Below are 24,049 nucleotides of genomic sequence, written 5' to 3'. Positions count from 1 at the left end.
GGCAATCTAAAAGATGTATCTTTTGATTGGGAGCACAACTTTCAGCTAAGAGATATCTTGCCTTTCTGAAGGAGGGCAAGACACCAACATTTTGCTGGGTATCTGTACCCTAACCGAGTCTCATCAATAGAGAAGAGGATGATGGCTTTCAGTTTATCCAAAGGATCTTGTCTTTCAGTTTGTTGTTTCCTTTTAGACCACATCCAGGAACTGGGCCTATTTCTGCCTTTAAATCCATCTAAGTTTTATAACTTTTTTTTCCTAATAGTGTAAACTGGGTGAAAAGGCAACCTTTTAAGTAGCTGTCTTTAATTCATCTAAAGAAGTCTTGGAGAAAATTCCCTCCTTGGTCAATACTGGACAAAAGGGAAAAATCCATTCTATCCTGGCTGCATTCCATCAGTGTTCCCCACAACAGAACCCCCAACCAGCTCAGCCTGGAGGCCATTTCTCTACTCTTTTCACAGAATGATGAGTTTTGAGTTTTCCAATTACACAGGTCACTTGATGAAACGATGACATAAATCAAGAAAAGATAAAATGTTAAGTCTACAACTCAAGAACTGAGTACAGCATTAGTTACACCGTAAACTTAGATCACGGTATTCAAGTTACACCATACAACATTATTATACTATCAATTTAAAGTTGATTTCAATCTTTACTTATATTTAACCAAGATTACACTGTAAATATCTGTTTGGAACTACATAGACTACTTATACACAACAAACTAGACCTTTTAATAGAGCTCTGGCACCCACCACTTTACCCAAATTACCAACCATAATTTCATCAGTAATATTATAGCTGACACATAAATATTTCTAGACAGATTGGACAGGACATACAACCTACAGTGTATATTCATCCAAAATTTTTCATCTGAATCTAATTGTCCTTGTATAGAAGATACAATAACACTGTGCACAACACCCTGGGTTAAATCAACACTGAAAACTTAATATAAAATAGAGCAAGGCCAAATCTCTATACAAGATTCTCCTCAGGATATATACATTTGAAAAAAAAAAAGAGAGGAGTTTGGAGGCCAATGGCAAACTTCTAAATGTCATAAATTCTGAATAATTTCAGAATTAATATTAATGGTTCTGTAGTATAGATGACATTCCATCTTGGGTGATGTAGCAAGGGATAAAATGTCACGTCTACAACTTTTACTTATTGATTTGATAAGGAGTCTCAATACTACCACACTTGGACTTAAAGTCAGCATAGAGCTAGACTTGCATCCAACTCTTGATCCTCCTGTCTTAGCTTTACACTTCCTTAGGATTTGATCATGCATTTCCACTCCAAACTCTAAAACGTATTCTTAATGGTACAGCCTCAAATATCTATATATACAGAAAAACAGGATCAACCTTGTAAACTGTTGACAATTTTCAATCTAGGTGAGGATACAGATGTGTGTTGTTGACTATTCCAAGTTTTTCATATGGACAAAAATTTTCCAACATTTTTATAAGTGGTTTCAATTTGGCTATTTTTGTTAATGCACTATAGGGAGCCCACAAGAGAAGACCATTCACATGCAGTTTACTTCAAAATCAAAGTCTTTATTCCAGCCCAGCTCTCAGTACATTCATGTATTTGGGACCCAAGAATAGCCCTGGCATTTAGAGGAAACCCCACATCTTATTACTATCTTGTTCAGGAGCTACAGGATGAGCTTTTGGACAAGCAGGTAGTTTAAAATTAGCCAAAAATAAGCAGATAGCTGGAGGGAGAGGTTTAAACACACAGGGCACTCAAGAGAAGATAGGCTAAATTAGCAGAGGCAATTTAAACTCCAGTCTCTAAGTAGAGTTGGACAATTTTCCACAATATTCTCCATCAAGGAAATTCTAGTCAAATTTTAGTCAAACCTGAAATGGTCTTAGCAAGAAAAAGAGATGGAAAAGCTTGTGGACTTTCTTGTCCTATCAAAAATGTGGGTGGAAGGCATTGAATTATAGGGTTTTACATCCAGAAATTTTTATGGGTTTCACCCCTTTAGAAAGTACTTATTCATAAATGACTGTTTTTTTTAAATGTCCACACAAATATTTAAGGAATGGGGAACAATTCAAATCCTTTCATGTTCATCCATGAGATGTATACAGAGTACAGTTAAAGTGCAATAGTGAGTAAAAACATGAGACGTTCCTAAACTGTCTATAGTGCAATCAACCTTTCATGTCAGCTGTACTAATGCTGAGAAAAGGAGAAAACTTTAAAAACTCTTTTACAGACCATGGGAACTAACAAAATACTCAGTTCCAATAACTGTTATCCCTAAATTGATTATCCTGGATGACTATGGATTGGTGAATAAAATTTATACAACTAACAAGAGGAGAGTAAATCAAGAACATGATTGCTACCCTGGATTTCTGCCATGAAAATCTCAACAAAGTATTTACTCTTAACAACCACTTCCCACATTCTCATTCCAAAGAGCTTCTGGCATTGACAGTATATGACACACCAATGGTCACCATATCCAGGGCAGATTAAAGTTCCCACATTATTTTAAGTCACAGTATTCCCAATATGAGGACCCTGATGTTCAGTAACATTTTCATACGATGGCTTGGTCACCTCCCTTACACGAATAGGACTCCTGGCTATTACAGATTTTCTGATGATGTCTAAACTCACCATTTACAATAAAGACTTTTCCTGATTCTTCTCATTCACACAGTTTCAAACCTCAATGGACTCTCTGAAGAGCTTGAGCTAATTCTATAAATGGTTCCACATTCCTTGCATTCATAGTGTTTGACACCAGCATGGGTTCTTTTTTTTAAAGATTTATTTATTTATTATATGCAAGTTCACTGTAGCTGTCTTCAGACACTCCAGAAGAGGGCGCCAGATCTCATTACGGATGGTTGTGAGCCACCTTGTGGTTGCTAGGATTTGAACTCTGGACCTTCGGAAGAGCAGTCGGGTGCTCTTACCCACTGAGCCATCTCACCAGCCCGGGTTCTTTTATGTTAAAGGTCTGAGCTCAAATTGAAGTTCTTTCCACATTCCTTACAGTGATAGGGTTTCCTATCAGTATGAATTCTAATATGTCCAAGAAAATTGGTTATGATTATGAAAGGGTTCCCCATATTCATTACATTGAAAGGGAGTCTCGCTGGTATGGATTCCCTGATGAATTCTAAGGTCTAGGCCATGAACAAAATCATTTCTACCTTCCATGCACTGAAAGAGTTTCACATCAGTATGAATTCTCTGATGTTTACTGAGTTGGGACTTATATCTGAAGGCTGACCCACACTGCTGACATTCAAATGATTTCTCTCCAGTGTGGATGCTCTGGTGCCGAGTGAGGTACGCCAGAACAACGAAGGCCTTTCCACACTCCTGACACTTAAAAGGTTTCTCGTCGGAATGAATTTTCCGATGGTGCAATAGGCTTGAGCGATGAATAAAAGCTTTCCCACATTCTTTACATTCATATGATTTCACACCAGCATGAATGGCCATATGTTGAATGAGAGTGGATTCACGCTTGAAGGACTTCCCACATACCTTGCATTCAAAGGGTCTCTTACTTGTATGAACAATTTGATGGTTATTAAGTTCACTGGGAAGATGGAAAGCCTTTCCACATTCTTTACACTCATAAGGTCTCTCACTACTGTGAGACTTCTGATGACGAATGAGAAGTGTATTAAGTCTGTAAAATTTCCCACACTCTTTACATTGGAAGGGTTTTTGTCCAGTGTGAATACTCTGGTGATCAGTAAAATTTGACCTTTGACGAAAGCATTTCCCACATTCCTTGCATTGATAGGGTTTTTCATCAGTATGAATTGTGTGATGTTTACTAAGTTGGTACTTACTTCTGAAGGCTGACCCACAGAGCTTACACTTGAAAGGTTTCTCTTCGGTGTGAGTTTTCTGATGCTCAGAAAGGTATACCTGAAGCTTAAAGACCTTCCCACATACATTGCATTCAAAGTGTTTTGCTTCCATGTGAGTTTTCTGGTGCTCAGAAAGGTATATCTGAAGCCGAAAAGCCTTCCCACATACATTACATTCAAAGGGTTTCTCACCAGTATGAATACTCTGGTGCATAACAAGGTGTGTGGCAGTTCTGAATTTCTTGCCACATTCCTTGCACTCGAATGACTTCTCTCCAGTATGAATGGTCTGGTGCCGAGTGAGATGAGCCAGAACAATGAAGGCCTTCCCACACTCCTGGCACTGAAAGGGTCTCTCACCAGAATGGATTTTCTGATGTTGCATGAGGCTTTTGTGTCGTTTAAAGGCTTTCCCACACTCATTACATTTGTGTGGTTTCACATCAGCATGAATAAGCCTATGTTCAACAAGGTTAGAGATTCGATGGAAGGACTTCCCACATTCCCTGCATTCAAATGGTTTTGTACTTGCATGAATGGTTTTATGGTACTTGAGCAGGTCAGGAAGATGAAAAGCCTTTCCACATTCATTGCATTTGAAAGGTTTCTCACCACTGTGAGACTTCTGATGTCTTGTGAGCTGTTGGGGGAGTCTGAAGGCTTTCCCACATTCATGACATTCAAATGACTTCTCTCCAGTGTGAATGTTCTGGTGCCTTGTGAGCTGAGCCAGAACAATGAAGCCCTTCCCACAGTCCTTACACTGAAAGGGTCTTTCATCAGAATGAGTTTTCTGATGTTGCACGAGGTTTGAGCGCCGTTTAAAGGCTTTCCCACACTCACTACATTTGTATGGTTTCACATCAGCATGGATAATCCTATGTGCAACAAGGTTGGAGACTCGGTTGAAGGACTTCCCACATTCCCTGCATTCAAATGGTTTTTCACCTGTATGAATGGTTTTATGGTACTTAAGCAGGTCAGGAAGATGAAAAGCCTTTCCACATTCATTACACTCAAAAGGTTTCTCACTACTATGAGACTTCTGATGTCTTGTGAGCTGTTGGGGGAGTCTGAAGGCCTTCCCACACTCCTTACATTCATAGGGCTTCTCTCCAGTATGAATACTTTGATGCTGAGTTAGAGTTGACCTACAACCAAAGCACTTCCCACACTCTTTACACTCATATGCCTTTTCTGTATTGTGAGCAAGAGTCTGGCAGGTATAGGTAGGCATTTCTTCCTTGTTAGTAACCTTTTGATCAGCATCTCCTCCTTTATAACCCTGTAGTCCACTGAATGTACTATGGTTGTGGCCATTACTAAAAGTAGAGCCCTTGAGATCAAGAATTCTACGTAATTGCTTTATGCTCTGTTTGGGAAATTTTCCATTACTAATAGAATTTTCTGGAGATATACTTCCAGCATCATAATCTGTCTCCAAATCTGAAAGAAAAGGGAAAACCAAGAATACTTTATTTTCCAGTAAAACACACACACACACACACATTTTCTTGTAACATAAAATCCATTAAATACATGGCTAGACTCTAAAGTAATATCTGAGAAGCTGAACAAGAGTAAAGAGAGCAGCAGTAAGGAAAGTTTATGTAAGACAATACACTTTACAGTAGAGCAGGTTGGAAATGGGAAGACATGTCCAATCCAAACAAATGGATCTAAGGACCAAGCTGGTATAGCCATTTCAATATCTAACAAAATAGAGTTCAAACTAACACTACCCAAGAGATAGGAAAGGATCTTATCAAAGGAACAATCCAGCAACATCTATGCACCAAACATCCAACATCCAATTTAGTAAAAACAAAAACAAACAAAAAAAATTACAGTTTAAATTACATACTTAAATCACATATTGCAGCAAGAGACTGCAATACCCAGATCCCACCAATAGACAGGTCATCCAGACAAAAATTAAACAGGGAAATGCTGGCACTAACTGATATTATAAACCAAATTGACCATATAGGTATTTACACAAAAAACTGTACCTTCTTCTTAGCACGTCATCAAACTTTCTCCAAAATTGAGCACATACATGGGCACAAAACAATTCTCAACAAATACAAGAAAATTCAAATAACACCTTGAATGCTATCTAACCACCATGGATATTAGTAACAACAGAAAAAATGAAAGCTTACAAACTCTTGGAAATTGAAGCATACTACTCAATGAAAATTGGGTCAAGACAGAGATTAAGAGAGAAATTAAAGCCTTCCTAGAATGAAAATGAAGGCACAAAATAGCTAAACTTAGAGAAACTATGAAGGTGATTCTAAGAGGCAAATTCATAATGGTATGCACCTACATTTACGAAAAATTGAGAGATCTCACTCTAATAACACAAGCTCTTGGTTTTGTTTGTTCTTTATATTGTTCTCTGCTTCTAATTGATTTCAGCCCTGAGTGAAGTGCAAGTTTCTGGCTGGGTCATGTGATACGGACGCAGGTGGTGTCTTACTGTGGCAGACTCACATTGTGTTTTGCTGAGGCGAGACCTGTGGGAGGACAGGTGATGTTTGGAGAGAGTATAAATAGGACTCAACGGACAATGTAGTCACCCTTGAATAGCTAGCCTTGCAATGCTCTGTTGGTATTGCATCTTCACTTCATTGAGAGAAGCATAACAGTGAACTTTTCCTGGTGTCCCAGCTAGTTCTGGTCACTCCCACTGATTTACAGCAATTCAGCGGAGGCCTGGCTGTTTCTGTTGGATCATGTCACTACTGCCAATTCATGTTTGGTTTCCTGACCATACTGAACTGGACTGCTGGTATCCTGACAAACCATCGGAAAGAACTACTTCTAAACAGGTCCACATCCCCTTGTCCTATTTACCATCTTTTCTCCCATACCTTTAGAAGGTGGGCTAGAAGGGGGGGGGGGGGTCAACGCGTTTGAGAACCCTTATTAAAAGTAGGTTTTGAAAACTCTAAGCTATACCCGAGTTTGATTATTTCTTGCTGTCTACTCCTCTTGGGTGTGTTTGCTTTTTTATAGTGTCCCTTAAGTTTGAGTATGTTGTGCCCTCATTTTCATTAAATTCTAGAAAGTTTTCAATTTCTCTCTTTATTTCTTCCCTTAGCCAGCAATCATTTAGTAGAGAGTTGTTCAATTTCCATGAGCTTATAGGCTTTCTGTTGTTTCTGTTGTTGAATTCCAGCTTTAATCCATGGTGATCTGATAAGATGCAAGGGGTTATTTCAATTTTGTATCTGTTAAGGCTTGCTTTGTGTTCAGTTATATAGTTCAATTTTATAGGAGGTTCCCCGAGGTGCTGAGAAGGTATATTTTTCTGTGTTTGAGTGAAACGTTCTATAGATATCTGTTAGGTCCATTTGAATCATAACCTCTGTTAGTTTCATTATTTTTCTAATGTTTAGTTTCTGTCTCGAGGATCTCTCCATTGATGAAAGTGGGGTGAAGTCTCCCACTATGGGAGCTTCAATGCATGATTTAAACTTTTAGTAATGTTTCTTTTACAAATGTTGGTGCCCCTTGCATTTGGGGCACAGATGTTCAGAATTCAAATATCATCTTGGTGTATTTTTCCTTTGATGAGTATGAAGTGTCCTTCCCAATATCTTTTGATTACTTTTGGTTGAAAGTCTATTTTATTAGATATTAGAATGGTTACTCCAGTTTGTTTCTTAGGTTCATTTGCTTGCAATACTTTCCCGCAATACTTTACTCTAAGATAATGTCTATCTTTGTTTCTGAGATATGTTTCTGTTATACAGCAGAATGATGGATTCTGTTTAAGCATCCATTCTGTTAGCCTGTGCCTTTTTATTGGGGAATTGAGTCCATTGATATTGAGAGATATTGATCAATGATTGCTACTTCCTGTAATTTTGATGTTGGTAGTGGTTGTGTGTGTGTCTGTGTGTGTATTTCTCTTCTATTGGCTGTAATGGGGTGAAAGTATTTGTGTTTTCTTGAGTGTAGTTAGCCTCACTGGGTTGGAGTTTTTCTTCTAGTATCCTCTGTAGGGCTGGGTTAGTGTAATGATGTTGTTTAAATTTGGTTTTCTCATGGAATATCTTGGTTTATCAATCTATAGTGATTGAAAGTTTTGCTGGGTATAGTAGTCTGAGTTGACATTTGTGGTCACTTTAGGGTCTGCAAGACATCTGTCCAGGCCCTTCTAGCTTTTAGTCTCAGTGGAGAAATCAGGTATAGTACTGATAGGTCTGCCTTTATATATTACTTGTCCTTTTCCCCTTACAGCTCTTAATATTCTTTCTTTGTTCTGCATATTTAGTGTTTTCATTATTATGTGGCAGGAGGATTTTTATTTCTAGTCCAATTTTTCTTTATGTTTTTTGTAAGCTTCTTATACATTTAGAGGCATTTTTTTTAAGTTAGGGAAATTTTAATTATGATTTTGTTGAAGATGTTTTCTGGGACTTTCAGCTCTCATTCTGACAACTTAACCAGAACAAAAAGCTCTAGAGCAAAAAAGATGAAATTCCACTCAAAAGGAATAGCCCATTAAGGGGTAATTAAACTCAAGGCTGAAATCAATATAATAGAAACAGAGGAAAAAAGAATCAATGAAACAAAGAGTTGACTCATTGAGAAAATTCTTGACAAATTAAATAAATTTCTTAATTCTTAGCCAAATTAAATAAAAGGCAGAAAAAAAGCCAAATTAACAAAATGAAGAGATAAAAAGAGAACATAATTGTAGCTGGTCCTTGCTACTTTGTTCTTTTCACACCACCACCACCACCACCACAGCCCTGCCAGTTTTCTCCACTAACACTAGATTGAGGAAAAACAAGCATAGAGGGGAGAGAGGAGTTAGAAAAATCCCTGAATCGAATTTCTTTTCTTTTGTTTCTTCTTTGGCAACTGCTAAATGCAAATTGAAAACGACCTCCCTAAAAGACCAACAATCCTGCATCTCGGAGTGCATTGCATTTATGTGCCCTCTGAAAGGTCCCAATATTCCAACCATCACACAGTCAAAGAAATTAAATGCAGCTGGCAAAACTACAGTATGAGGTAAATCATGGTCAGCTGCTGTGGACAGTCAGAAGCAGCTCCACTTCCCTACAACTGGGATTAAAATGAAAGCACAGCCTTATAATATTTCTTTATTTTTTAAGGAAAACAAAGTTCAAAATTCTCAAAAGTTTTCACTATACATAACAACAGATACATAGGAAAACCAGAGGTTCATTTAGGACATGCAATTAAAAATCTAAACTCCACCAAATTGGAAAATCCAAAAGAAATGAGTGATGTTTCCAATACATACCACTTAACAAAGTTAATGGAAGACTACATAAAAAAAAAAAATTTAAGCAGTCTATAGTGAAATAGAATCAGTAATTAAAAGTCTCCCAAACAACAACAACTAAAACAAAAAGGCAGATGCTTTAGCTCAAAATTCGACCAAACTTTCAAAGAACAGCTCATGCTCAAATCAATGCTCAAATAGAAACACAAGGAACACTTTTCAATTCTTTTTATGAGGCAGGCCACAGGCACCTTGATACCCAAACCACATAAAGATCCAACAAAGAGAACTACAGACCAATTTCCTCAATGAATGTAGATACAAAAATTCTCAGTAAAATACTTGAAAACTGAATTCAAGAACACTTAAAAATCTGATCCATCATGATCAAGTAAGCTCCATCTCAGAGTTCCAGAGATGGATTCACACACATAAATCAATAAATGTAAACCACCATGTGAACAAAATGAAAGACAAAAGCAACAGGATCATCTCATTAGATCCAGAAAAGACCTTTGACCACATTCAACACTCCTTCAGAATAAGAGTCCTGGAGAGATTAGGGATACAAGGGACAGACACACTGCAACATAATAAAGGCAGTATACAGCAAGCCCAAAGACAGCATCACCTTAAATGGAGAGAACTCAAAGCAATTACACTAAAATCCAGAAAAAGACAAGGCTGTCCAAACTCTCTCCATACCTACTTCATATCTTCAAAGTACTTGAAGTTTTACCTAGAACAATCAGAAAACGGAAGAAGATGAAAGAAATGCAAATTGGAAAGGTCAAAGTATCTTGGTCTGCAGATGCTATGACAGCATACATGTGACCCTGAAGATTCCAATGAGGAATTCCTACAGCTGATAAACACATTCAGCAAAGAAGCGGGATACAAATGAACTCACAACCATCAGTAACCCTCCTATGTACAAATGACAAATGCACTGAGAAATAGAAAGAAATCAGGGAAACAACACCTTTCATAATAGCCTCAACTAATATACAATATCATACAGTAAGACACTGAAGAAGATACTGGAAGCTGAAAGATCTTCCATGCTCATGAAGCATAATAATTACTATAGTCAACTTGGCCACCCTACCAAGAGCATCTACAGAGTCAATGCAATCGCCATCAAAACTAGAGTACAACTCTTCACATATCCTGAAAGACAAACTTTCATCTTTACATGCAAACAGAAAAATCTAGGAGAGCAGAAAAAAACAAACCAAGCCAAACAGATAAACAAAAACCCTAAATAATAACAAAACTGCAGAAAGTATCACTATTCTGAATCTTCATTTGTGCTACAGAGCTTTAGAGAACCCCGACCTAAGGCTGAACTCAAGTTAACTAACAGGTTACCTAGCACCAGTTTCCAGGTTATTCCCCAACAAATCAGCACCACCAGGTTACAAGCCTGCCACTGCCACTTCACTTCCTAACCACCACCATCAGGAGAAGCACAGAAGTTTATGGTTTGGCTCCCAGCACCAGCCAGTTATGTTAAAGGCCATAACTGCCCCCCAATCAGATGTGCACCAGGCTAGATACTCCCTTCTTGCCTCTATAAATGTTTGCCTGAAACCAGGCTCAGGGCTCCACCTTCCTGCTGTGTCAGGGTTGATAGGGAGCCCAACCTCAAGCTTGAATAAAGAGACTTTAATGTGACTGCATTGGAATTGGTTTCTTGGTGGTCTTTTGGGGGTTCATGAATGTTTACTGGCACAAGTACAGCTGCATGTACAAGAATGCTTATCCATGCTTATCACCTTGCATAAAACTCTACTCCAAATGGATCAAAGATCTCAACATGAAGCCAGATACACTGAACCTACTAGAAGAAAACGTGTGAAATAGACTTGGATTTATCAGCACAGGAAAAGACTTTCTGAACAGAATACCATAGGCACAGGCATGGAGAATAACAAATAATACATAAAGACCTCTGGAACGGAAGACCTTTTTTGCACAGCAAAGGACACTGTTATTTGGACAGAGGCAACTTAGAAAATGGAAAAAAAATTTACCAACTACACATCTAATAGAGGGCTAATACCCAAAATATATAAAGAACTTAAAAACTACATATCAAGAAAACAAATAACCCAATTAGAAAATGGGGTACAGATCTAAATAGAGAATTCACAAAAGAGAAAGCTCAAATGGCTGTGACACACTTAAAGAAATGTTCAACATCTTTAGCTGTCACAGAAATGTAAATCAAACTATTTTGAGCTTCCATCTTGCACCTGTCAGAATGGCTAAGATGAACAAGTGAGCACTCAGGCTGGTGACCAAGTGGAACAAGGGGATGCGTATCCATTAATCGTAATGAATCGGGACGAAAGCATGCACTCCCATGGAAATATGTGTGCTGGTTCCACAGTGAGGTGAGAATCGATTTACATCAAGATGCAGATAGACCACTCTTGGGCACATGCCCAAAGGATGCTTCATACTTTCACAGAGACACTTGCTCAACCACGTTTACTGCTGTTGTATTCATAATAGCAAGAAATGGAAAAAACCTAGATGTCCTTCAACAGGGGAATGTTATACTACAGAGTATTACTTGGCTGTTAAAAAAAAAAAAAACAACGAAATGATGAAATTCACAGGTAAAAGGATGGAACAGTCCAAAAATCCAGTAGCTGCTCAGTCCCTGCAGCTGGATCAGTTCCTGAGGCTGGATCAGTCCCTGAGGCTGGATCTCTCAACTGCTCTTCAGTACATGCTGAAGTCTTGAAGGAGCAGGCTCTCATGCCATGAGGGACTGGCCTTGCCAGCAGAGAGACTGAAGCAAGCAGACAAAGAGCTTGCTTCTCCCACATCCTTTTCCCAGGCTGCACCAGAAGGTGTGGCCCAGATTTAACGTGGGAAGAAAAGATGTGGGTTAAAGGAGGGTCTTCCTACTTTAAATTATTTTTTATTTATTTATGGGGGGAGGATTTATTTGCTTTAGAGATTGCAGTCCAAGGCAAGCATTTTAAAAAGAACTGAAGCAGAAGCCATGGAGGAATGCTGCTTATTGGCTTGCTCCCTGTGCTCTTACAGCACCCAGGACCAATTAAGTAGGTATGGCACCACCTACAGTGGGCTGGGCCATCCCACATCAATCATTAATTGAGCAAATAACCCCACAGTCTTGCCTACAGGCCATCTGATGGAACCAGAGATGGCATCAGAATACATGGAGATTTGAAAGATGTGTAAAGCGTAAGACGGTATATGCCCCTTCTTGTGGGCCAGTGGTGCTGCATGCCTTTAGTCAGGGGGCAGAGGCAGGCATATCTCCGAGTTCAAGGCCAGCATGGTCTACAAAGTGAGTTCCAGGACAGCCAGGGACACACAGAGAAACCCTGTCTTCAAAAGCAAACCAAAAACCAAAAACCAAACCAAAACAACAATCAAAAAAATATATTTACCAATTCCCTTCTTTCCCAGCAACAGAGAAATAACGAGTAGAGAGGAAAACAATAAAACTGTTTCCTAGAGAGAATGCCGGGGCACTCCTCCCGCCATTCATTCCTTATAGTGTCCCAGGTCCATGCTGGCTTATCCTAACAGCCAAGAATGGGGCACTTAAGTATTTCAGAAGAAAATAGGAACAGGGACTGTCAAAGAGAAACAGATTTATTACAGTCTGTCCACGCTGCCTAGAGGTAAGCTCTTAGGTTCCTTTGCATTTCCTGTCAGAGTTACAGAAAATATAAAACAAAAGCCAGGAAGCATGCAGGGTGATTACTACTCGAGGACCTCCCTCGGCCGAGCTCTTCCTCTGGGGTTAGGACCCTTAGCCTTTCCTTCTCTCGAAACGGGGTCTGAGGACATTTTAATTACTCAGGATCCCTGTGACACTGGTTCAGACTGTCTGGGCCCAGCAGTTCTATTCAAGGGTGGTTTTCTTGGGGTCACTTCTTCTCTGCCTTTGACAAACTAGAAGTCCAGTGCCTGACAATGGCTTGCCCTAAGACCAGAGAGTCTCATGGCCTCACTTCCAGTGGGAACCAGAAGCAGCGCCTCAAATTATTTAATTAACAAAAATCTCTCTCAGGTGTGCCCAACCATTGGGTTGTAGCTAATTCCAGATGTGGTCAAGTTGACAACTAAGAGGAGCCATCACAGGCTGTGCTGTGTGCACTCAGATGTTCCCCTGGCTTGTCCATCTGTGCTTTGTGAGTTAGGGTCTCTCATCTGCCTGGAGCTGACTTGCCAGCAAGCCCAAGGGATCTGCCTTTGCCACCTCCCCAGTGCTGCTGGGAGGAGCCACCATCACACCATGACTACAGTGACCATGAAGACACAGAATTCAAACATTTGGTGCCCCTCTCTGCGTTACAGCTTTCACTGGTGCTGAAACTGTCTTGGCTTTGGTTCAGTGGTCAAGAACTCTGAGAGCTCTGCCCGAGGCCCTGGGTTAGAGACCCAGCAGCCACTATAACTCCAGCCCCAGGGAGCTGACCCTCTCTAGGGCCTCTTAGGATACCTGCACACGTGTGTGCACACACAACCAATAATGAAACACTTCACTCTTACTCACCTGGGCTCGGCCTGTCTGTTTCTTCCTTCACAGTCATCCAGGGCTCTTTCTCCTGCTCTAGTAAGACGATCAGATCTGGCTTAGAAATACAACTTCCCACTTAAAAGAAAGAGAGGAAGAAATGAATCATAATATTGACATACATTTATTTATTTATTTATTTATTTAATTTGGGGGAACTTGGCTTCTCTAATAATCCAGGAGTGGCCTGGAGTGTGGTACTTGAACTTTTACTTGACCCGCCTGTCTCTGTCTCCCAAATGCTGGGATTAAAGGTGTGTGCCACTATGCCCTGCCTGTGCAGATCTTAAAAATACAGATTTATTTACTATAAAGATATATATTCCTTTGCCACTGGATCTGGCAAACTTCCTTCAAAGCTTGGCACAGTGGTTCGTACCTACTAGGCCATCAGCTGGGGGAATGAGTCAGGCAAAGGGCGGCAAGGCAAAGCCCTTGTCTCATAAAAACAGATAAATATCCTAAAAGCCAATATAACGCTGAGGAAAGACTTTAGAGAAGAAAAAAGCAACCTAGGCAAGAAACCAGCTGCTTCTGAAAGGGATTTTAATCTCCTTTAATAGCAGAAAGGGGCTTGTCATCCAAGAGGACAGTATAATTGAATGAGTGAGAACATGACCCCTAAACTATTGACTTAGTTAGGGTTTCCCTTGCTGTGAAGAGACACCAGGACCAAGGCAACTCTTATAACAGACAACATCGAATTAGGACTGGTGATCATAGTGAGGAAATACTGGACCAAACAAGATGAAAAACCAGCTGGGCTAACTCCAGACTGCATCTCCCTAGCGGATGTCAAAGCACTCTGCAGATCTCCAACTTCTTCTCCTCTTTGTTGACTGCAACAAACTTTTTTCTCCTAGGGCTGGTTCCACTCCCTGTTAGCAGCTTTTCTCAGCAGATATCCCACAGCTCTGGCATCTTGAACATCTTGGGGTCTCCGAGGCACACATGTATGGGATCCACACATTATCGTCTGGGTTCCTCCAAAGGGCTTGTGTTACTTCTCCAACTCTGTCCTCTGTATCACTCCAGGGACTGGTTGACTCAACTCCACTGCTGCTGCTGTTCCTGGTGGTCATCCCAAGGTACTGGCATCTTCAATATACTAGGGTCTTCTGCTGCAACTAGGCTTCCCCAATAGCCTCTCATAGGCTCCAGACTGGAGTCTCTTACAGCTCGAAGCCTCAGCTGCTCTCCACGATCCCTTTATGCCTTCAAAACCAGTACCACCTAGGTGACTCTTATACATTACCAAGTCCAGCTGCAGCACAAGATACAACCTTGGCTATCTCTGAAACACAGCTTCTTTGTGAGCTCAGAAAACATTTCCCAGAAGACTTCACCTCATTGATGCTGGTCTCTTCTTAATCACCACTAATTTCTTAGCTACAACTAGCCAGCATCAATTATCCCAGTAGTCCCTTCCATTTTTGACTCTTAAACCCGAGTCACATGGCTGAAGCTGCTTACTAGAACTGGATCATGGCCCTCTTCTTCTATTACATTATCACCAGCTTTCTGTTTTCCAACTCCTTCACTTCCTAAGCTTGGCTGTCCTGGAACTTGCTCTGTAGATTGACCTTGAACTCAAGAGACCACGACTCTGTCTCCTGAATGCTGGGATCTCAGGCATGTACTAACACGACTCAACTCAGGCTTTTCTTCACCTAGAACTCGCTCTGTCCTAAGCTGGCCTTCTGCTCAGAGATCTGCTTGCTTCTGTCTCCTGGGATTAAAGGTGTATATCACCATGCCTGGGCCAAAGTTTCTCATGGCCACTATGCCTGAAGATCTTCTGTCTTCCAGCTTCAAGGTCTGGATCACAGGTATGCCCTCCATTTAATGGTATAATTCATTTTAGATAAAAAGTCCAAAAAAGAAACCAATAACCAGCTAAGAACACCTAACATGGTATAACTATTTTCTGTTCAACTGCAAACATATAAACAATAAGCTTAGCTGGGTGGGATCTTGCTTACCCTGAGGTCAGCACTCCCTTAATTCCATTTAATACCCTCTCCTCTCCTCTCCTCTCCTCTCCTCTCCTCTCCTCTCCTCTCCTCTCCTCTCCTCTCCTCTCCCCTCCCCTCCCATCCCCTCCGTTCCCCTCCCCTCCTCTCCTCTCCCCTCCCCTCTCCTCTCCTCTCCCCTCCCCCTCCCCCCTCCTCCCCTCTCTCCTCCCCTCTCCCCTCCCCTCCCCTCCATTTAATGGTATAATTCATTTTAGATAAAAAGTCCAAATAAAAACAATAACCATCTAAGAACACCTAACATGGTATAACTATTTTCTGTTCAACTGCAAACTCTCCTCTCCTCTCCTCTCCCCTCCCCTCCTCTCCTCTCCCCTCCCCTCTCCTCTCCTTCCCTCTCCTCTCCTCTCCTCTGGAACTCGCTCTGTAGACCAGGCTGGCCTCAAACTCAGAAATCCACCTTCCTCTGACTCCCGAGTGCTGGGATTAAAGACTTGTGCCACCACTGCCTGGCAATATTATTATTATTATTATTATTATTCTTTTCTTTTCTTCTTCTTCTTCTTCTTCTTCTTCTTCTTCTTCTTCTTCTTCTTCTTCTTCTTCTTCTTCTTCTTCTTCTTCTTCTTCTTCTTCTTCTTCTTCTTCTTCTTCTTCTTCTTCTTCTTCTTCTTCTTCTTCTTCTTCTTCTTCTTCTTCTTCTTCTTCTTCTTCTTCTTCTTCTTCTTCTTCTTCTTCTTCTTCTTCTTTTAAAGCAAATGATAGAGAGGTATTAGCTTCTTTCCATGAAACATTCTTGCCCATGGGATTAAGCTCCCCTCCACTTGCTGGTGCTCCTTTACTCCATGAACATATATTTTGTATTTTTCCTTTCTCAGCTTGATCCTTTTCATTAAAAAGCTCTTCATAAGAGAGAACTTTAGTAAACACAACAGAATTTATTTGAACAAAACAGACTGTTTTGAGACTTCCTTTGTCAAAGCAGTTAATCTAAATCTTTTCAACTTAGCCTCAGGCCAATTCTTCCGACGAATCGCAAAAAGCAGCCACCTTCTTTACGAAAACATCACAAAAGCAGTCTCTAGGCTGCATGCTAACATTCTTCTCCACCGAAACCTCTCTGACCAGGTCTGCACAGTTCAAATCGCCCACAGCCCAGTGTCTTCCACACTCCTACTAGGATGGTCCACTAAGCCCCACTTGAAGCATTCTGCTGCTTCCCTCATCCAAAGTCCTCAAACTCACATTTCTCCAAACAAAAACATGACCAGGTCTATCACAGCAATAACCCAGTCCCTGGTACCAACATCTGTCTTCTTAGTTAAGGTTTCCATTGCTGTGAAGAGACGCCATGACCAAGGCAACTCTTCTAACAATATTTAATTGGGGCTGGTTTACAGGTTCAAAGGTCCAGCCCATTATCATCATGGCAGGAAGCATGGCAGGATCCAGGTAGGCATGGCTCTGAAGGAGCTGAGAGTTCTATATCTTTTTTTTTAAATTTTTAATATTTTTATTACATATTTTCCTCAATTACATTTCCAATGCTATCCCAAAAGTCCCCCATAGCGCCCCCCACTTCCCTACCCACCCATTCCCATTCTTTTGGCCCTGGCATTCCCCTATATTGGGGCATATAAAGTTTGCAAGTCCAATGGGCCTCTCTTTCCATTGATGGCCGACTAGGCCATCTTTCGATACATATGCCGCTAGAGACAAGAGCTCCGGGGTTCTGGTTAGTACATCATGTTGTTCCAACAATAGGGTTGCAGATCCCTTTAGCTCCTTGGTTACTTTCTCTAGCTTCTCCATTGGGAGCCCTGTGATACATCCAATAGCTGACTGGAGTTCTATATCTTGATCCAAAGGCAGACAGGAAAAGACTGGCTCACATGTGGCTAGGAAGAGGGTCACCCCCCCCCCACAGTGACATACTTCCCCCAGTTAGGTCACACCTCCTCACAGTATAACTCACTATGGCCCAAGCATATTCAAGCCATCCCAGCTATACTGTCTAGTGTAGAACTCTTCTCTGCACCTCCCTAACAGCTAATGATGGTACTTATTTAATGTTCTATGCTTAATTTCCCAATAATGACTGGGCATGGTGGCACACACACACATAGTCACACTCTTGAGGGATGTAGACAAGGAGATGTGAGGTTCAAGGCTGGATTTAGTTGCATAGCTAGTCCATAGCTAGCATGCACTATAGAAGATGTGCCTTGAAAAAAGATTTAGTAATAATAATAATACTGGAGAATAACATAGATTGAGGTAATGCTATTAACTGGATAGGGCTTTGCTAAGATCAAATACTATATTCAAATGCTTTAAAGATTGACTCATACTAAAACAAAATTGTTATTTTTGAACTTGCATTTATTTACTTATTTAGTAATGCTAGGGATGGAACCAGGGTTTTAAGCATGCTGGGAAAGGGTTAACATGACTGAGTTACTTCCTCAGCCATGGAAATTGCTATCATTATTACTTATGCTGCCTTCCTTCACATTTACGCCTCATCCTTACAGATTTGCTCACTGAGAGAGACAAACTTCACAACCTAAAAATCCACTACAAAGCAGGTAAAGGAGGTGGTACTGAAGGAAACAGAATGTGTCCACTTCTGCTCTGAGTCAACTTGACTGATTCATTACTAAGTAAACCATAACAGCTCTCGTATTTACTTGTGCATGTCCAGGTGTGTATGTGTCCATGAGGGTGTGTGTAGGTATGCATGCATGCACATATATAGTAGAGAAAAGTGTGTTGGGTGTCTTTTCGTTCATTTCTCTCCACTTCTGTATCTGAGGCAGGGTCTCTCACTGAACCCAGAGCTCACTGAGAGGACCAACAAGGGGTGGGCAACCAGGCGCTTCATGAGGTCCTATTTTCAATCCAATAAATCTCACATTCTTTCTATGGTTAAAACGAAGGAACTCAGCTCCCTCTTTTAAATTTTTATTGATAAAAATGTATTTTATGTGTATGTGAGGATATTTCTGCATGTATAACTGAACACCACAAATAGTGAAAGCCAGAAGAGGACATCCTATCCCCTGGAAATGGAAGTACACAGGGTTGTGAGCCACCTTGTGGTGCTGGGAACTGAGCCTGGATCCTCCCCAAGTACAGCTGGTTCTCTTAACGACCAAGCTACCTCTCTAGCCCAAGATTCTATTTATGAATTTATCTTTTTATTTATTTTATTTATTTGTGTGCCTTGTTTTGTTTGAAACAAGGCCTCACCCTGCAGACTAGGCTAGCCTGGAACTCAGGACATATCTGAGGGTGACGTTGCACTCACAGCAATCTTCCTGTCTCAGCCTTCTCAGAGAAGCAATGACAAGAATCAGCCTCCATCCCAGCTTCAGCTACCACTGGAAAGATGGCACTGTCCTTTAATTCAGAGTGAGGAAAGCCCACAGTGTAGAGGACACATCCTCCATCCATGGGCCACAGGCTTACCCACTGCGACCAGGTTGCTGTAGGTCTCCAACATCATGTCCCTGTATAAGACCTTCTGAGTAGCATCCAGGCAGGCCCACTCCTCCTGAGAGAAGTCAACAGCCACATCCCTAAATGTCACTGACCCCTGAAAGAGCAAACACAAGGAGAGTGAAACTGGGGAAGCTTTCAAGATGGAAACCAGAAGGGAAAGGACTCAAGCGTGGAAAGGGAGCCATAAGGAAATGTTCAAGGCACCTGACTGCATGAGCCCCCCTGCCCCCAAACGACGACTGTGCCCATCTACACAACCAATACCTGTGCCTCTCCACTCCACCCACATCCCTCAGGCTATACCCACAGAAGGGAAATGTCACCTGGGGTCAGGGTAAATTACATAAGGAATGTGGTGAGTCCTTGAGTTTATCATACTATCACATGATGTCATAAAATTTGTTGTCATGAGAATGATCTTATACACTATGCGAGAGGCCATAAACTTACTAAGTATAAGTATATATTATGTACATGTTAGGTTTAACCTCTTCCTTTCTTTCTTTCTTTCTTTCTTTCTTTCTTTCTTTCTTTCTTTCTTTCTTTCTTTCCATGAATGAAAACAAAACCTTCCAAGAAACAATGTGTCTCATGTCTTCCCTGACTCTGGAGACTGCAGTCACCTCCCTAGCACAGCCTGGATGACCTTTCCCTCTGACACCTGGACTCTCCCCTAAGGCTTTCTCAGGGAAGTCATCTCCTCACACCCATGCATAGGGGACACTCTCCAACAATTCGTCACCAGGCTGACAACACCACAGATGTCAGTCAGGTTTCCCAGGGCACTCAATGAGACCATCCCCTCAAAGCTCTGAAGCCCCCAAGGCCCCTGTTTCCCTGTGGGACTGACACCTCCACTGCAGGGACAGTCCTCCCTGAGCACAGACCAAGCAGAGAGCACGTGTGGAGGAATGCATTCAAAGACAACCCCAGTGCCAGCTGGGAAGAGGCACAGACAGGAAGTGCTCAGACCTGCCAGCCCTCACTGGAAAGGGGCAGACTGGGCTGGGGGATTCCAGATCCTTGGGAAGCTTCAAGAGGGAAAGAGGGCAGGAGTCACCTAACCTGAAGTCACCCTATGTCAAAGAGAGAAAAACAACTTACACAGACCATGTCTTGAGAATTAGAGCTGGCCATTCTTCTTCAGGCTTCCTGTCCTGGGGGACAAAAAGAAAGCCATTCACTGCATTGTGACTTGATGTTCCCAGGCTGACTTCTGTCACTGTGATGTCATCGACTACACTTATTTCTCAAGCCTCCCCACTCACTCTCTCCCCTCCCACCGCTCACAGCCTCCCACACACAAATTGGAAGCACACAGGAGTCTACACAAAGCCGATCCCCTCCTAACCCACTGCCAAGGGGGCAGTGTGGGAGTGCAGGGCACAAACATGTCTGCCTTGAACTTCCTCCAGAAGAGGCCAGCAGAAGGGATCCCATCTTCCACCCTGAGGTCCAGCTCACCCTGCACCTGGTCCCCTCCTCCTACTGTGAGCAGATCTTCCTACTGGAACCCCACCTATCAAGGCTCACAGGGGCTCACAGCATCCAGGTGGCCCCTCCTGTGTAAACTCAGGGCTGAAACACAGCGAGGCTGGAGGGGCTGCAGCTGCAATGCTCAGGCAGGGTTCAGCATTCTGTGCCCACTGTTAGTTAATGGGACTGTGCACCATGGACCACTCTCCTGAGAACCTTCCCTCATCTATGATAACACTTATGTCGTCTCAATTAAGCCATGATCCTTTATGAAGATAATTAGCTGTAAAACATCCTGTCACAGGAGGTGAGTATATGTTTCCCTCTTTCCATATTATGGGATATTTTGAACAAAATAATGCTAAGTTTGTTCTGGGTGTCCTAGGTCTTTTGATCCTAGAATTGAGTTTCTCAACCTCCGCATGGCTGACACAACTGTTCTGCCTTGGGCTCTGTGAGGGCCACCCTGTGCTCTGAAAAATTATCACACAGGACACAATAAAACATTTTTAAAATTCTGCTCTACATTATTACCGTCATTCGTTTCCTCCTTGTTTTGAAACAGGTTCTCATTTTGTAGCACAGCCCTCCTGGAACTTGCTCTGTGGATCAAACTGATCCTTAATTTACAGTGATCCTCCTGCTTCTGCCTCCCAAGTGCTGAGATTAAAATGTACACTGTACAGCCTAGATCTTATGAGTCATTTTCTTAAATATACAACCAGTATTTGCATTATTTCTAACACTCCCTTGTCCTGCCATACACTGCACACAATGAACCCAAGATGACCACTGTCTATAATGTGGGGAAAGGAAGTGGTTTAGGGAGAAAATGTCAAGGGTAATTGAAATGGTCATGTGAACACCAGGAAAGGGCAGGGACAGCGTAAGGGCCACAGCGGTGGAGGTATGAATGTGCACGTTCACCTTCATTTACTGACAATTCCCTATTATAAAATTGAAAACTCATTTCTCAAACAGAAAAGAAGAGTAAACTCATTCTTGACTCTTAGATGGGCAGCAATAAAGTTCCCATCCTTCTCAAGCCCTCCTTTTGACTGATGGCCTTCGCGGGGAGCCTGAGCAAGTATGAGATCCCAGATCATGCTCTGGCAGCATCCTCAGTGAGCACTTTCCTTCAGTTCCCTCAACACTCACATAGCTAGGGCTCTGAGAAAGTCATGGAATTCAACAAGTAACTACCCTCCTCGGTCACCCTCAGTGGCACTTTCAGCCTCAAATGCTCCTTCCAAGCTCACGTCTGTACCTCAGGGAAAGCATCACTTCAGACTCCACACCTGACCTCTCCTTACTGAAACTTGGTCCTCTGCTTTGGTTCCTGTGGTCACGAGGGAAAGTAGGAGCATAAAGCGACATGCACAGAGACCCAGATAATGCAGAGAGCTCAAGGTGTGGACATAAACACACACACACACACACACACACACACACACACACACACACCCTTTATCACATCACCAAAGGTCACCCTATACGACCGTCCGCACACGCCCACTCCCAGCCCGCTGGCTCAGGCCTTACTCTATGGAGACCGAAGCCAACCTGAAATTTCTTCCGCCGACCAGAAAGATCGGACCTTCCGCATTAGCGGCACCAGAACACCAAAAGCCTACGCGCTAGTTTCGGCGCGGTGGCCCTAAAAAATGCAGTTATCACCAGCAAAGCCCCCGTGAAGCCCGGCTCTTGGGGGGAGGGGGGGAGGATGCCAGATCTGCGAGCGGCGCCCAGTGGCTTGTGGGAGTTCCCACGGGGGTGCGCGCTTAAAGGGGAGGCGCCCTCCTTTGAGCAAGAGGCACTTCCGGTTCTGCGGTTCTGCGGGGAACTGATTTTCTCGCCCTTAAAAAGGCAGGGATGCTCTAGATAGAAAATGTGACTGAAGACCACATGCTATTTAACAACGGTACTGTGTCTGTTAGACAGGCTAGACGATCCTCGTAATAAAACTAGTCGCATTGAAAGTACTGTAATTGGTCTAAACGCTAAAGTATAGGTTTGTCACATTAGATTTGAAAAGAAGTCCGACCCAGCTATCTGTTAACTTCAGAAAATATGTTAAAGATAACTCTAGCAGATTCAAAGTGACCATCTTCACATAACCAAAAGAAAACTCGGGTCGATTATAAAATGGAGGTAGATTAATAAAGAGGCCAAGTCATCAAGTGACAGTAAACATGGCTGGGCGTGGTAGCAATGGCTTTTATCCCAGCAATAGGGAGGCACAGCCAGCTGCATGTCTGTGAGAAGAGACCACCGAGGACTACCCAGTGAAACCCTGTCTAAGAACTAAAATACACTCAGATTATAGTGGCACATGCCTTTTACTCTTTTTGTGTCTGAGTTACCTCACTCAGGATATTTTCTAGTTGCATCCATTTGCCTGCAAAACTCATGATGTCCTCATTCTTAATAGCTAAATACTATCCCATTATGTAAATGACCCACATTTTCTGTATCCATTCTTCCATTGGGGGACATCTGGGTTGTTTCCAGCTTCTGGCTTTCACAGATAAGGCCTCGATGAACACAGTGGATTTGTTGTATGGTGGGGCATCTTTTGGGTATATGCCAAGAGTGGTATAGCTGGGTCTTCAGGTTGATCTATTTCCAAATTTCTGAGGATCCTCAAGGTTGATTTCCAGAGTAGTTGTATCAGTTTGCAATCCCACCAACAATGTCCAAAGGCTCAGGCTCCAAGATCAAGAATTGATACATGGGACCTCATAAAACTGAAAGCTTCTGTAAGGCAAAGGACGGAGTCAACAGGACAAATCAGCAACCTATAGAGTGGGACAAAACTTCACTAACCCCACATCCTATAGAGGGTTAATATCCAAAATATATAAAGAACTCAAGAAGCTAAGCTCCGAAAAACCAAACAACCCAACCACAAAATAAGGTATAGAGCTAAACAGAGAATTCACAACAGAGGAATCCCAAATGACGGAGAAGCACTTAAAGAAATGTTCAAAGCCCTTAGTGATCAGGGAAATGCAAATCAAAATGACCCGAGATTCTACCTTACACCAATCAGCATGGCTAAGACAAAAAACTCAGGTGACAGCACTTGTTTCTGCTGCACCTTTGAAACTTAAAGACTGCACCTATTTTTAAGATAGCCCATAGGCTAATACTAGACAAGGAGTCCCCAGCTAAACCCAGGTGACTGCTTCTGCAAAGCTTCCTGTTTTGTTATTTCACTGGCTTTTGGATCATTTATAAACATACTTAGCCTTCTGTCATGCCAATGTGTTCCATCCTCCTTTCTCTCCACAATGTGATTCTGGTTGGTCTCCTCCATCTTTCTTGTGTTCACAGTTCTTTACTTAGTGCTACCCCTTATCCCTCATGGAAA

The 24,049-nt window shown here is 42.0% G+C and overlaps 1 protein-coding gene across 1 annotated transcript; it reads right to left on the bottom strand.

The window, feature by feature from the left end:
• Positions 1 to 1,559: 1,559 nt before the first annotated feature.
• Positions 1,560 to 22,412, bottom strand: LOC110297819 (uncharacterized). Its single transcript, XM_085841988.1, has 5 exons — positions 22,240 to 22,412; positions 20,305 to 20,357; positions 19,168 to 19,294; positions 13,703 to 13,801; positions 1,560 to 5,327 (listed from the first exon to the last, which is right to left on the bottom strand). The coding sequence occupies exons 2-5, from the start codon at positions 20,335 to 20,337 to the stop codon at positions 3,076 to 3,078; spliced, it is 2,511 nt and encodes an 836-aa protein (XP_085698114.1). The 5' UTR covers positions 20,338 to 20,357; positions 22,240 to 22,412; the 3' UTR covers positions 1,560 to 3,075.
• Between the last annotated feature and the right edge of the window lie 1,637 nt (positions 22,413 to 24,049).

This window comes from Mus caroli, unplaced genomic scaffold (genome assembly GCF_978045245.1).
Source record: "Mus caroli unplaced genomic scaffold, Mus_caroli_1 scaffold_8, whole genome shotgun sequence".
Taxonomy (NCBI): domain Eukaryota; kingdom Metazoa; phylum Chordata; class Mammalia; order Rodentia; family Muridae; genus Mus; species Mus caroli.
Note: the sequence above shows the minus strand (reverse complement) of the source record. Positions and strands in the feature narration are given on the sequence as shown.

Coding starts and splice junctions, on each gene's coding strand:
- LOC110297819 (XM_085841988.1), bottom strand. CDS start 20,337: ATGGCCAGCTCTAATTCTCAAGACATGGTCTGT. Junction 13,802..19,167: donor CAGCAACCTGGTCGCAGTGG/GTAAGCCTGTGG, acceptor CTTTCTTTTAAG/TGGGAAGTTGTATTTCTAAG. Junction 5,328..13,702: donor AACAGACAGGCCGAGCCCAG/GTGAGTAAGAGT, acceptor CTTTTCTTTCAG/ATTTGGAGACAGATTATGAT.